General features: G+C 39.1%; 1 protein-coding gene across 1 annotated transcript; it reads right to left on the bottom strand.

Annotated features, from left to right (window-relative positions):
• Positions 1-5,084: 5,084 nt before the first annotated feature.
• LOC149819302 (3-ketoacyl-CoA thiolase 2, peroxisomal-like) lies at positions 5,085-12,712 on the bottom strand. Its single transcript, XM_089985843.1, has 14 exons — positions 12,532-12,712; positions 11,298-11,374; positions 10,712-10,796; positions 10,362-10,488; positions 10,174-10,272; positions 10,029-10,096; positions 9,754-9,861; positions 9,590-9,667; positions 9,367-9,499; positions 9,177-9,273; positions 8,548-8,671; positions 8,367-8,475; positions 5,461-5,544; positions 5,085-5,369 (listed from the first exon to the last, which is right to left on the bottom strand). The coding sequence occupies exons 1-14, from the start codon at positions 12,613-12,615 to the stop codon at positions 5,260-5,262; spliced, it is 1,383 nt and encodes a 460-aa protein (XP_089841969.1). The 5' UTR covers positions 12,616-12,712; the 3' UTR covers positions 5,085-5,259.
• Positions 12,713-14,247: the final 1,535 nt, after the last annotated feature.

The following is a 14,247-nucleotide window of genomic DNA, read 5'->3' as shown; positions in this document are numbered from 1 at the left end:
CTTGTTGGGCCCTGTGCATTTTACATAGTAACCCAGCCTGTGTTTTATCAAGCTGCGTCTGCATTTTGCTGCTCGAGACCCACCCTATAATTTGGGCCGGGCACCCAACTGCAGTTCTCATTTCTTCTCCCCCCTTCTCTCTCTTTATATATATATATATATATATATATATATATATGTGTGTGTGTGTGTGTGTGTGTGTGTGTGTGTGTGTGTGTTGGGGGGAGAATGTTTTGTAAACTTGAGTGTATATGAATGGTGATGCATCGTATTTTCTGATCTCATTACACCATGAGATTGGCTGCAACTGTCAGGGTCACACCATCCAGCATGAACTATGCTACCCTGATGGTTTTCGGCCAATTTGATGCCGGAAAGATGCAAGTCCAGGAGTGAATTGTTTTAGGTCAACTTGAGTCCAAAACTATCTCAACTATAGTAGTAAAGGGCATTCATGAGGCTAAACATTTTATAGCCAATTCAGAGCTGTTATAAGAGCAGATATGGGTAGAGGGCCTATACACATGAGTTTACACACACACACACACACATATATATATATATATATATATATATATATATATATATATAGTGTATATATATATATAGTGTATATATATATAGTGTGTGTGTGTATGATTTATAAAAATTCGATAAGAAAGCGAGAAATTTGACCAATTTCAAATTCTTTCTTATAAATCTACTTTTAATCTTGTTTTAATTTGTAAATTTTTCAATAAAAAAGTGGGATAGATGAACGTTTTCAATTTCTTTCTTATAAATATCCTTTTATTTTTTTTATTTGATTTTTTTTATAAAAAAAGAGCAATATATATGAAAATTTTCATTTTCTCACGAGAATTTCAATTTGGCTGTTGTTTTAAACGTTTAATTGTCATTATGGTGGTGTCTCCCTCGACAGTACCCCAAGTTTTATGGTCTCTTGGCATGATAAATGATCGCACATTTAAATATTCGCTGAACAGCAAGAAAAGAAAAATTAGGGTTTCCTTAGGTTATGCCATAATATCTTAACATAATTCCAACAAAATAGAATATGATATGGTATAGTGCATGGAAAAGTCCTCCCTATGTACATTTTGAATAGGGCCCATGTCCCTACATTATATGGATCTAGCCAAATCTATCCCTAAAAGTTAGATTCATCGAGAATAGTGATGAGATTGCCGTTTTTAACAACAACAACAACTACGCCTTCATCCCAAAACAATTGGGGTCAGCGATATGAACCAAAAAAGAAATTCATTTTGGGTCTTCCACATGAGATTGCCGTTTTTAAAAAAATAAAAAAATAAAATTTCAGCCATCATAGTTCTATCTCAAAATGTACCAACCTTTTACTAAAGCTGAGTGGTGTTAGGTTTACAAGCAATGCATTTACTGGTAAGCAATTTAGTTGTGAAAATTAAGCAATCATGGCCACTTAGTGTTTTTTTTTAATGCACATGTCCACAAAGTGTACCCTCATTAAAAAAAAATTCTTTTATTTTTTTTGGTAAAAACAGTTTAAGAAAAATGTAAAACTGTCCACCGACCTTAAAATAAAGGTAACTTCCTTTAATGGAAAGCCTATTTTCTTTTAATGGGAAGTGTACTTCCCAATAAAAAAGGGTACCCGCATTTTTGCACTTTCCCCAACCTATTGACGCTTTGGGTAACCCTGGTATAAACTACAAACTGAAACATAGAGAAGTCGATCCACCCTAGATCCAACAATCTTAAATTCAAAGCACTCCGGGATAATCGCAATGTAGACTAATAAACTCAAGCCATATTTAGGTAAATATAAATCATCTTAATCCAAGGAAAAACGATTTAACTAAGGCTCACTTGTATCCAGTGGTTATAAGCTCACAACTATAGCATAACATACATTTTTTAACTTTTGAATCAATAAAAAACTATTTTTTGACATTTTAATGTTAAAAATGCATTTTTATTAAAATAAAACCTTAAAATAATAAAAAATAATATTACAATAATTCAACTACGTGTTAACAATATATGTGTCCTCTTGTGTCATTGTGTGTGCCTGTGACATAGCCGATAAAAGGTAATATTATGACTGAATTCAGCCCTCTCATGAAAAATAGCAGATAAAAAGGTACATATTGTGATAAATATGTGATATTTACGTTTTAATGAAAATATCGTTGGGCACCACATAGGTAGGGGTATCAATGGGTCGGGTTTGGTTTGGACCCAGGTGGAACCAGATTTTCGGGTACGGTGTTGGTTCCAGTATAAGAAAAATCTACCAGAATGTGACTATATAGATGTGTTGTACATGCTTGATTTTATTGGAAATGACTCTTAAGGGATGTTTGGTTGCGTATCATATGATTTGGAATCACATGAGATGGAATCAAGGGTATGTTTGGCTGCATTTTTTTGAAATGAAATGAAATCACATGAGAATTGAAATCATGTGATTTGGAATCTCATGTGATTTCAATTCTCATGTTTGTTTAACGTGGGAAATGGTATCTCAAAAAAAACATAAAACAGGATAAAAACAATAAAACAGAAAAAAAAATCAGGGGCTCTCTAGTACGACTCTCTCTTCAGCAGCCATGTTACCTCCCTGGGCTCCTCCACCTCTGCCCCCTCAGCAGCTCTCCGGACTCGATTCCAGCGAGTTATCCCCCACCCCCATTCAGCAGCCAGGAAAAGGGAAAAAAATAATTCTTGTTTTTTTGGTGACCTTTCCCTTCCTTCGACGATGTTAGGGTTCCGACGAAGAAGATTGCTCTTGCCTTTCCCCCCTTGTTCTTCTTCTTCATATAAGAGAGAGGAGAAGACGAGGGAGGGAGAATAGGAGAGAGGAGAAGACAACTAAGGGAAACGCTGCAAAAAAGCAAGGTAAACATTGGGTTCACACATGTTGACGTGATTTCGATCAATGTGATTCGAAATCACGTGAGCCCAAGTCCCATATTTGGTTGAGCATGAGATTTGGACCCATGTGAGAATCACTCTCTCATTTGAATGAGAGGGTGATTATCATCTAATCCAACCAAACATGCCCCAAATGTGATTTGAAGTCATATGATTTCAAATCACGTATTCCACCATGTGATTTGGAATCCCATAGTCACTTAAATGTGATTTCAAATCACATTCAGTTTCTTATTTGCAAGAGGTTCTAAATCACATGTTTGGTTATATATGCAAATGAGATTCACTCTCTTATTTGCATGAGATTTCAAATCACATGTTTGGTTAGCTCTGCAAATGAGATTCATTTCCTCCTGATATTCCAAATCACATTGCCCGATTCCAACACATTGGTGAGTTTTTATAAGGTTTGAAAATTGTCAGTCTAAAATTTTCACGAATATCAAACTTAAAAATTCATGTTTTCATCATAAAAAGCGATCTAAGTATTGTTTTCTAAAAAATAGACTATGCCAAATACATCTGCAGGGTCTGATTTACCAAAAAACATCTCGAAAACCCTTTGTTTGTTTGCGGTAAGTACCTACCTCCCACTCTCCCGAGATTTACCACTATAAAGTGGGCCAATTACGGTTCAATCTTGGTGGGGATTGCGTTGAGGGATTTGGGACCTGTGAGGTGAATGAACGAAAGGCTCACAAGCTACATAATTATCATCTTTCGAGTCCTTTCAGCAAACAGAATCGACCAGCCATAAGTGTCCTATAGAACTTTAGAATTCATGAAGCCCTGAAAAAGATTCTCTTGTTCTTTTTTGTTGTGGAAAAAGCAAGAAACAAACAGACAAAAGAACATGGAGGATGAAATTATGGTGATACCTGATTCAGGTACTTGATTGAATTCAGCCCTTGAATCTCAACCTGGAGGGCTTGGAGTAATTCTCATACTTGCCCATTGGTGATCATTTTAGAACAAAGGGAAAGGAAAAGCATAAGAAAAAGGGGGCACCCAAAACAACTTTGCCTTGGCTCTGATGCTTCAAAAGGTGCACCAACTTTATTCACAGATAAATATAACAGACTTTGCCTACATCCATTGTGGTCAGCAGTATTTTCAAGAGTAATCATCAATGAAGATCAAAGTATCCCTCCTTCCCATCATTTTTCCCCAAGATGGAGGGTGATCTGGGTGCTTAATGCACAAATATTTGTGCAATCATATTTCACCACATTGCCAAGATCTCTCTCTCAATTTTGAAATTGTGTCTTATCAATTGAGCCCTTCACTCGAGGGCTTAGCGTAGTTGGAACAGGCCTTGGCTGTCGGATAGGCAGTCGGGTTCGATTTCTAGGGACATTATCCCCCTTGCCTAAGTAGAAGCCAGTGGCTCCCAAGCGTCGAGGGGTGCACCCAGGTTTATAACCCCTTGGATGGTTTCCCATCATATGGGAAAAAAGATGGAACCCTCACGGTTCCTAATTGTGCCATTCACAACTAGGGATGTAAATGGATCATGACCCCATCTTGACCCTTAAGGGTCTGTCAGGATTTGGGTTTGATATGAATGAAGGAGGTATGTTTTAAGAAATTAGTTAGGATCGAAAACGGGGACGGGGCAAGGTGGAGGAAAGCGTAAATCCATCCCTGACTCCATCCCCGCAAGGGTTTTGATTTTAACCTCCATCCTTGTTTAATATCCTCTATCCATGGTTCAAATGGGGCGAGGCGAGGCAAGGCCCCGTTTCCCCATCCCCATCCCTACACCTTAGTTATGCCCTTTGACAAGCACTAATCTCTCTCTCTCTCTCTCTCGTCTCACATCAGCCCAATCAATTCCAAAGAATATCCACCGACTTAATAGAGGCTTTTCTCTCTCATGTAGGCCGACCAGGATTAACTAGGGGTGTCAAGTTGTCAACAGGTGGGGTTTGGTACGGACTCAGGTGAGACCAAAACCCAGATCTGATTTGAGATTCTGGTACCAGGTCCACTTGGACCGACGATAAGAGAAGAGAAACCATACACAGATCCTACAAGAATTACATACTGGACCATACCCGGTAAAATAATATTTATTTTCTCTTTTACATTGAATTGACACCCCTAGGGTTGAACCAGAATAAGGAAGAATGCAGTTGGATCTATAAAAGCAAAGAAACCAATCCTGCCATTAAGATAATGATAAGCCTTCAATGTTTGTGTTTCATAAGGAAAAACATGAGAGACAGTAAGCACGCTACAGTGGCCACCAATAACAAATTTATGTTCCAATAAAAGTCTCCTACTTATCTTCCTAATATTATTAGAACACGAATAGGTTTCTCCACAGTTGACTACAGTCTACAGAGCATCTTTAGAGAGTAAGTTATGGGCTTGAATCTTCCCGGCATTGCAAAGCTGATCGACAGAATCCCCCCTTTCAAAAACAGCTGCAGCCCCCATGCCTGTGCCTGTTGGACATTTTTATTCAGGAGTTCCTCATATCTTCAAAAGTTCAGTCTATAAAAAAGCAAATAGACAAATAAGGTATGATGTGCTCACCTATGCACATGGACACAACTCCAAATCTGCAGTCTTTGCCTCGACGCTTCATCTCGTGCAACAAAGTAGCCACACATCGAGCACCTAACAACTCAAAAAGAGTAATTAGCATTGGTGCATGATGCAACCTTTTGCAATACCACATATTGAAATGTACACATCACACGAGCAACTAAACAATATGAAAACACATGGTCCAGAAAGCAGCTATAAACGATTGAACTAGGATGGCAGCCCTTATGGGTAGGGTGTTGTGTGTGTGAATTAACCTTGAACGCTTTCAAAACAGGGCTGCCAAAGAATAGGAGGAAAGTAAGCCCAAATTCAACTACAGAGTCCTCTTGCCAGACCTGTGAAAGTTCTCTGTGGTACAACCCAGGCAAATCTATGATGTTCTAACCTAACGAGTAAAACCTTTTTTCATCTTTTTCTCTTCACACGGGGTAGGCATATGTATGCATACGTATGCATGTGTGTGCCCTCACACAAACACATAGTGGCAGCTCTGCACAAACTCATGTGGATATGAACCTGAACTTAAATTGCCAAGACTGCATCCAAGTTTAAGTGGACTGCAGTTACTGCCAAAATCAAACTAGTAAGCTGATTAAGACCCAATCGAAGAGACCATGTATAGATCTCACATCACAATCAAGTCGGAGTATGTTCTCATATTTCAAGACAAACTCCAAATCTTTCTTTCATCAAAATACATGTTCATCATATAGATAAAGACTTCGACACAGCCAACTATGACAGAGAGAGAGAAAGAGAGATTACAGGACACAGAAGGTAATGCGAGATCCAATTTGAATTTAGTCTGCTATTATAGGAAGAAAGGTTGTGCGTCAGAGGCATTCTTAGTGGCAGCATCTGACGCCAGCCAATAGGTAGTAGACCATTTCCTTGCCAAACCCTTGCAGGGAAGGAAACAGGACACAGACACTAACAACCTTCCATAAAGGCTGAGATATGAAACATATAAGAGTAGCTTTGTTTAAAAAATAAAAAAATATATCATATATGTAAATGTGCGTGGGACTGTGTATTTGTATAGGATATATATTTGATATTCCCTTTCTTATCTACAAGCTACTTTGCTAGTGATCTGTAATCATAGATTTGCTAGTATTGCTGGATGGTTAGGTGGCTCTATCATAACCAAGGGGTCTCAGCTTCAAATTCCATGGGGTTATCCCGAAGCTTTCCTCTCAGTAAAAAAAAAAAGGCACTAAACCATAATCATTGACAGCATACTTGGAGAGATGAGATCCTAAGAAAGACACAAACCAATAGGATCAGTAGTACAACCCAAAAATGTTTCAGAAAGTAATTTAAAGGACAAAAACAGCTGTGATTTGTATTATTTATTTGAACATTCTCAGTTCACCAAACTGATGTTGCTACATCATGACTATGAATTGTTGATTAAATAGTCCTTCATTGGGTCGGTCTTAGAACTCTTTTTCAACATAAAGAGCATATTCCATTGCAAACTTTCAAAAATCAAATTGGAAACAAAAAGAGATTAAAAAGAAAAGTAAAAGAAGAACAAACTAAGGAAACAGAGCTTAAAATTCTACTAAAATAGAATATGAACAAAAAAATAAACGAGAAACCTCCAAAAGAAAGGCCTCAAAATATCTCGTCTCACCTCTTATATTTTAACTTGTAAGGCAAACCACCTTGAACATGTACCATTGAGAAGAAGAGGGTGAAAAAAAAGACTACCATGGTCCCCAACTGGAGAGCCCCAAAAGTAGAGAACTAGAAAATCCTGAAAAAAAGGTTCATTTTTTGACCCTCGGGTATGCAAAAAGGATCTGTACTAAAGAATAAATTATGATTCAATAATATGAACTCCCATTTTATATGATAAGAGAACTAGAAAATCCTTAAAAAGTTCATTTTTTACCCTCAGGTATGCAAAAAGGTTTGATCTTAAGGATTAAATTTAATATGAACAAATCCATTTAGTTCACAAGGATAACCAAGTTTTGCCAAACAGTGGAGCAAGTCTAGCTTTAAAACTTTGGAACAAACGAGGCAGCTCTATGGTTACCCAACCAACCCCATCTGCAACACTTGAGGCTTAGCTGAGATAAATGGCTAATGCCCATGAATGATGCCCTCTTATATGTGATATCCCAACTTATAAGTTATAACACTGGCAAGCAACACATATGTTAAAAATATATATACATATGTATATATACATACGTGTGTGTGTATATATATATATATACATAAAAATTATGTAATTCATTTGTAATACCCTATAGGGGTATTTTTGTCTTTTTACATAGTTGTTTATAAAAACAACTATTTATTAATTAGGTGATTTTATTCTTTTATTTTTTTGCAATTTTTCATTTGTTAATCCCCTTTTTGAACATGCATTGGGGGTCCCACATGGAGTTGTTGGGGGCTCCCAACGTCTCTATGGGGAGCCCCCAATGGCTCTCCCTTTTGCTTTATTTTGTTGTATAAATAGGGGTCATTCCCCCTTGTATTAGCATGCCTTTCAAGGCTCAATCCAATAAATATTTTATTATTTTTTATGCTTGTATAGCCTTTTTAGGCTTTCATATTGTCCCTTTGTGAACTTCTTGTTTGAATGCCGTAGTGTTTGTCCATTATTGGACTTTGTGAATGCTTTGCATTTTTGGGTTACATTTCTGCCTATTTTCTTACAACAACTGCCACTAACTAGCAACAAATGCATTGCCTCTTCTTATATGTGACACCCCAACTTATGACACTGGCAAGCATAACAACTGCCACTATCTAGCAAAAAATGCATCCGCATGCTCTTTACAGATCATAAAAACATTAGCCCACAAAAACAATATAATTTAGACATAAATAAAAAAAAATACTAAGATGTGCTTGAGTTTTTAAAGTACCTGTGGCGCCCAAAGGATGCCCCAGAGCAATAGCACCTCCATTGACGTTCACTTTCTCTGGATCTAGCTCCAATTTCTTACAGCAATACACATATTGAGATGCAAATGCCTACGACACAAAAACAGTCAACTATCTTCCAACTTCAAGAGATTTGATAAACATATTTCACATCAATACTACCTCATTTATTTCAAAAAGATCAACATCATTAACTTCAAGACCAGCAGCCTTAACTGCTGCAGGAATTGCAACCATGGGGCCAATCCCCATGACAGCAGGATCAACTCCAACAGCAACAAAACTCCTAGGTTTGTGCATCCAGAAATAAAATGTTAAACCAAAATATCCAGAATTACATATTAAATACTCTGTCAGTAGGAAAAGGTATATAATGACAGGATCCCAGGATGAAGGAAAGTAACCACTTCCACGTGTACATTTATCAAGATCCAAAAAGTATCACGGCACAACTGATATTTTAAGCAGCAAATGAATGAATTTTCTTGCAATGTCAGTACAACAATATTGTTCACTCCATGGAAAGTCAAATTCCCAATGGACAAGAACACACACACACAGCTGGAAAAAGACACACAAATAGGCAACTGAAGCAACGGACCCATCGACAGGAAGTATGTCTCAATAAATACTCTAACCAGTACAACATCACTGACTTGTTCAGTAACCACTGTGATGCCATTGGCATCTACCATCAATTCAAACTAAAAGAAAAAGCATCAGAAGAGTAGAACAGTTCCAAAGAAAAGGTACAAAAAGCAGACATGAACAGATGTTTCAGAAGGAAAAACCTTAATACACCAAGAATAGGAAGTCCTTTCTTCACTGCCAAAGATCTTTTCATAAGCAAGACTGCTCCAGCACCATCACACACTTGGCTTGAGTTTCCTATCAATGTGAAGATCAATGAATGAGCTTATAGTAATCAGCAACAGACAATACAGGGAGCAGAAGGAGAAGATGTAGTTTATCGGCATGTACCGGCAGTCGTAGTCCCATCCTTCTTAAAAGCAGGTTTCAGCTTTGCTAGGACTGAGAGTGAAGTGTTTGGTCGAATGCCATCATCTACAGAAATGGTAACACTCTTTTCTTCACCTGTTTTTGGATCTACAACCTTTTTGAATAAAGTATTCATCAATTAAGAAGCTATGAAAATTCAATTGGCCAATTAAAGAAATATTTCTCAAATCTGGCAAAACTCCACCTTTGTGTGCACAGGAACGATTTCGTCTTTGAATTTTCCTGAAGCAGTTGCTGCAGCTGCTCGCCTATGAGATTCAACCTATAAATGCATTATGTATTAAATTATTAGACTTAACCTAGAGTAATGGGCACTGTAGCACACAATAGCCGTAGATGATAACTCACTGAAGCCTGATCCTGCTCCAGACGTGTCACACCATAGCGGTGAGCAACATTTTCTGATGTAATGCCCATTGGAAGAAGGCAGTCATGAGCTTGTACATGGGCCTTTGCCTAGTGAATTAAAGAATAAAACAATCATAAACATCACCGACAGCAGCTGGAAAAATTAGCTGGCTAAAAGTAAAATTTTAATAGATTCAAACGAAACTCAAGCAATAAAAAGTTTACTGTTGTTTAACAAAATTGTAAAACCATGATAGAACTTTGAGGATACGTACTCTGGGATTAACTGGGTCTGACCAAACCATGGTGTTTGTGGTCATAGACTCTAACCCACATCCAATGCCTAATGGAATATGTTAAGGAAGCCGGTGAGATAACTAATCCCAATGTTCACATCAAGAAGTAAAATTGCATACTTACCAATGTCATAGAAGCCAGCTTTTATGGCAGCAGCAACATCAGCAACAGCCTGTAAGCCAGAAGAGCACTGCCTGTTGACGGTTCTTATAGGTACTGTTTCTGTATGACAAAACAAATCGTTAAAGGGAAGCTAGAAACAAGAAAAAGACAAGGAATTATCACAATGTTACTGAACCACACTACTGTACCAGGAAACCCAGCATAAAAGGCTGCCATCCTGCATTCACTTGCTCTCTGAGTACCTGGTGCCAACACAGTACCAACAACAATATCCCCAACTTCATTTGGGTTTAGACCAGTTGTGTCTAGCAGTGCCTACATTGGACAATCGAAACTTAAGTAAAACAACTAATCAACAGGGCAACAAAAGACTAGGAAGTGCTGTCCCAATTCTGTTTACACATGAGATAGTCTATCCACTCAAAGTACAACTCCTGAAGAAACGAAAAAGAAACTACTGAGAAAGAAAGATACAGAGAATGGGACACAAAAATTGCATCACCTAGTAGGCTAGTAGTGTGTAGTAAGTTCAGCTAACCTTAAGTACAGGCGCAAGTAAGTCATCAGGATACGTGTCCTTGAATCCCCCACGCTTGGACTTGCAAATTGAAGTGCGGTATGCACTATAAAGAATGAAAAACACCGAAATAAGAAACTGAGCAGTGAAGTAAGTACCGTTAAAAAGCACTTCCACTAATAGGGCTGGCATCAGTCCAGGCAGCGTGGCCCATGTGGACCGCATTTAGGCCTCCATTTTGAGTTCCAGCCTGCCCAATCAAGGCTTAAGCCCTGCACACCAAAAGGCTGGGCAGAGCTTGACGTGCTCATAGCCTGTCAGCGAGCAGGTCAGGCACCAAAAAGATCTGGGCCAGCCCGTTGCCCATCAGTTCAGTTAGGTCAGGCAACCCAGCCCCAGAACCAGGTATTAGCTTGGCGTGGCCCTTTGACGGGCCCAGGCCACAGCCTGCTGACAAGCCAATGGACCCATCGGAAAGAGGAGAGAAGACAGCCCATTACCCACCGACCCCTATTCTCTCTAGTATATCAAATCCATGCAAACAAATGCCTGCAAATCCTTCAAGAGCTATGCATGATTCACAATTTGTGATCTGTTTTGAACTTACGCCACAATCACAATATCATCGCCAAAAGCAGCAGTTCTATGATATGGTGCACTATCCCCAGCCAAACAAACTGATGCCTGTATCACAGATTAAATCAGTAACGAATAACTTGGATCAGGGAAACAGAAAAAAAAACTTGGACGAAAACAAGAGGCCATGCAATTGAACCCTTCCATGATCTCTTGGGCAAAGACCTCCAAGTTTTTGTTGCTGACATAACATCAGTTGTACCAGCTACCGAGTTTCTAAACGGAACAGTTAGCAAAAAGGAAAAGAAATATGAACAAATTTCAAGAAAAGCAAATGATGCTAGTTGATATGGTCCCCGTGCTGAAAATACAGTTTTTTTTTAAATTTCAGAACAAACTCCGATTGGTCGACTGCCCTCATTGCATTTGAAAACTGGGTACACGCCAAAGTTCAAAATAATAACAAGATAAGGGAGGAAATTTAACATTTTGTGTGTGTGCGATAATGAGAAAAGGAAAATGGGAAAAAATTTCAAAGTATTTAGAAAACAGCCAAAAAAAGTTAATAGATCTATATAACAATGTAACTGAAATGTCTGAACACCAACATACCCTAAATCTACTGAAAACCTACATCAAATTAACATAAATGCTTCCAGGAAAAAAAAACACTCGAAGCATCAAAGTAGCAATTCATAGGGCTTAACTTGCTAGATCATCTGTCAATCTTCTACATGATACACTCAACAAAGCGAATTTCACCAACACATAGTTAGATTATTTGCAGCACAAACACCACTAAGTTTTAGTGGAGGTTTCAGCAAGAACCAGTACCTATCTGAACCCTGGAAGTATTGAAATCTCTGAATTCCCATCCCCACCATGAATTCCAACAAATCAAAAAGAGAATCAGACCATCTCTGTAAAGAATATCATCTACCAAACCACCAATAGATGATTTCTCCAAACACGTTAACGAAAAAAATACTCAACCCGAACTTTATCATCAGACTTCCCAAAATCAATTCCAAAATTGTCCAAGGATCCAAACTCCCAAAAACAATATAGAAAAGGAAAAATGAAAGAATATCAATGGCTTCAAACAACAACCAGAACATATCCATAGAAAACTCCGACACCCTGTTCTTTCCCCAGAAAAAAAACAAGAAAAAAGAATTATATAAAAATCATTACGCTCGCAGATTAAACAAACTCTGTAAAAAAAATTGACAAAAAAGAAAGAAAATAAACGGGGAGAAAATTACTTGGACGGTTGGATCGTCGAGGCCCGGGGAGATTGGCCTGAGATGACCCAACAAAACCTTCTGCCTGATCGCTGCCTTCTCCATCCTTCCTTCCTTCCTTCCCTCAGTCAACAGAGAGAGAGAGAGAGAGAGAGAGATGGTCGTGAGATCTGAAGGCTTTTTTCCACCTTTTTGTAGGACGAGGCGGCTAATTTCACGACGAGAGAGCCGTGCGAAACGGGGTAAACGTCGACTTCACTAACGTTTTAAGTATGAGAAGTACGTCGAGAGCAAATCAGGTGGTCCGGCAAATCATTTTGAGAGCGTGATTTGAAATCTTGACCGTCCATTACGTGATCTTTTATGCAATTTGTGGACGGTGAGGATGCCATATCACTTTCCTTAAAATGATTAGGTAGATCACCTGATCTGCTCTCCAGTACGTACGCGCCAGGGCGGGGACCCCGCCCGGGCTGTGTCCCGTGTTTGAAACGCACGGATAACGCGAGCTGCGCAGGATGCAGCACGTCTTGTGTTGCTGTGCAGTGGTATTTGGCGAGGTGCGACTGGTGCGTCCAGGACAAGCGTTGTGTATTAAACGCACCCTGAGGGCGTGATTTGAGGCCACGCCCATCCAAACAAACTATGAACGTGGCGAACACACGGAACACGTTTGAATAGGCGATTTGAGTCGATCTGCAAAACAAATGGGCCCTTTGAATATCGATCTTGAGAGTCCATTCACAAAAATTACTGCAACTATGAGTATGACTTGATTTAGTTTCATTTCTAGTGTCTGCGCAATGGAATTCTGATAAAATTTTAGTGTGCACTTGGGCTCTGTTAGAGAGCGTTTGATTCGCGGTCCGCAGGATGCACAAAGCATCGGCCCCACATGTCCCCTCGCTCACGCAAACGCAGGACGCATGAAGGCATTAATGGTATGCTTTAAAAATCATATTATTTGCCCCCCTTTAGGACAAAACATGTTGTGTAACCTTCCTCGAGTAACGTCACTTGTGAAGTGTTCAGATCGTGCATCAGCAATGATGTCAGCAATATCGCTAAGATTAATCACGTGGCAGCATTACACTGGTTTCAACCGGCCTGGCACCGGAAGCAAACCCTACAGGGTTCGGGTATGATGATAGACCCAAGTATGGACTGGAAGGTCCCATTAATACATGAACCCAGGTATAATTTGTGAAATTTTATACCAAACCCCAACCCGACCTGAGTTTCGATTAAGACCCGTAATTTTTTAATGTAAAGATGACAGAAAATATGGTTTTACCAGGTATGGTCTGAGTTTGGTTCATGCAGTTCTTATCGGGTCCAGATATGGTGTTTTCTTAAAATGGACCCAATTACACTCGGGTTTGAACTCGATACCATACCTAAAAATTTGATCCAAGTCTGGTTCCACCTGGGTTTGAACCAAACCTGACCGTTGACACCCCTAACTAAAATCAAATTCATGTGGTTAGGGGTGGATATTGGGCCGGTCCAACCCGCTAATGAATCGGGCTAGCCCGGTCAACGGCTCAGCCCATTTACTAAAGAAACGGGTTTAGGCACGGTTCATAACAAGTTCGAGTTTGAAGAGAAGCCCATGGCCCAACAGGCCAATGTGAAGCAGGCCAGGTGCGGTCTGGCCCTGCCCGACCTAACCCAATGCTTGACTGAATTATAGGTTAACAAGAGGATAGCAAGTTTCCATGCAACTATTTTTTAATC

This window comes from Nuphar pumila, chromosome 13 (assembly GCF_984573655.1).
Source record: "Nuphar pumila chromosome 13, dmNupPumi1.hap1.1, whole genome shotgun sequence".
In the NCBI taxonomy this organism is placed as follows: Eukaryota; Viridiplantae; Streptophyta; class Magnoliopsida; order Nymphaeales; family Nymphaeaceae; genus Nuphar; species Nuphar pumila.
Note: the sequence above shows the minus strand (reverse complement) of the source record. Positions and strands in the feature narration are given on the sequence as shown.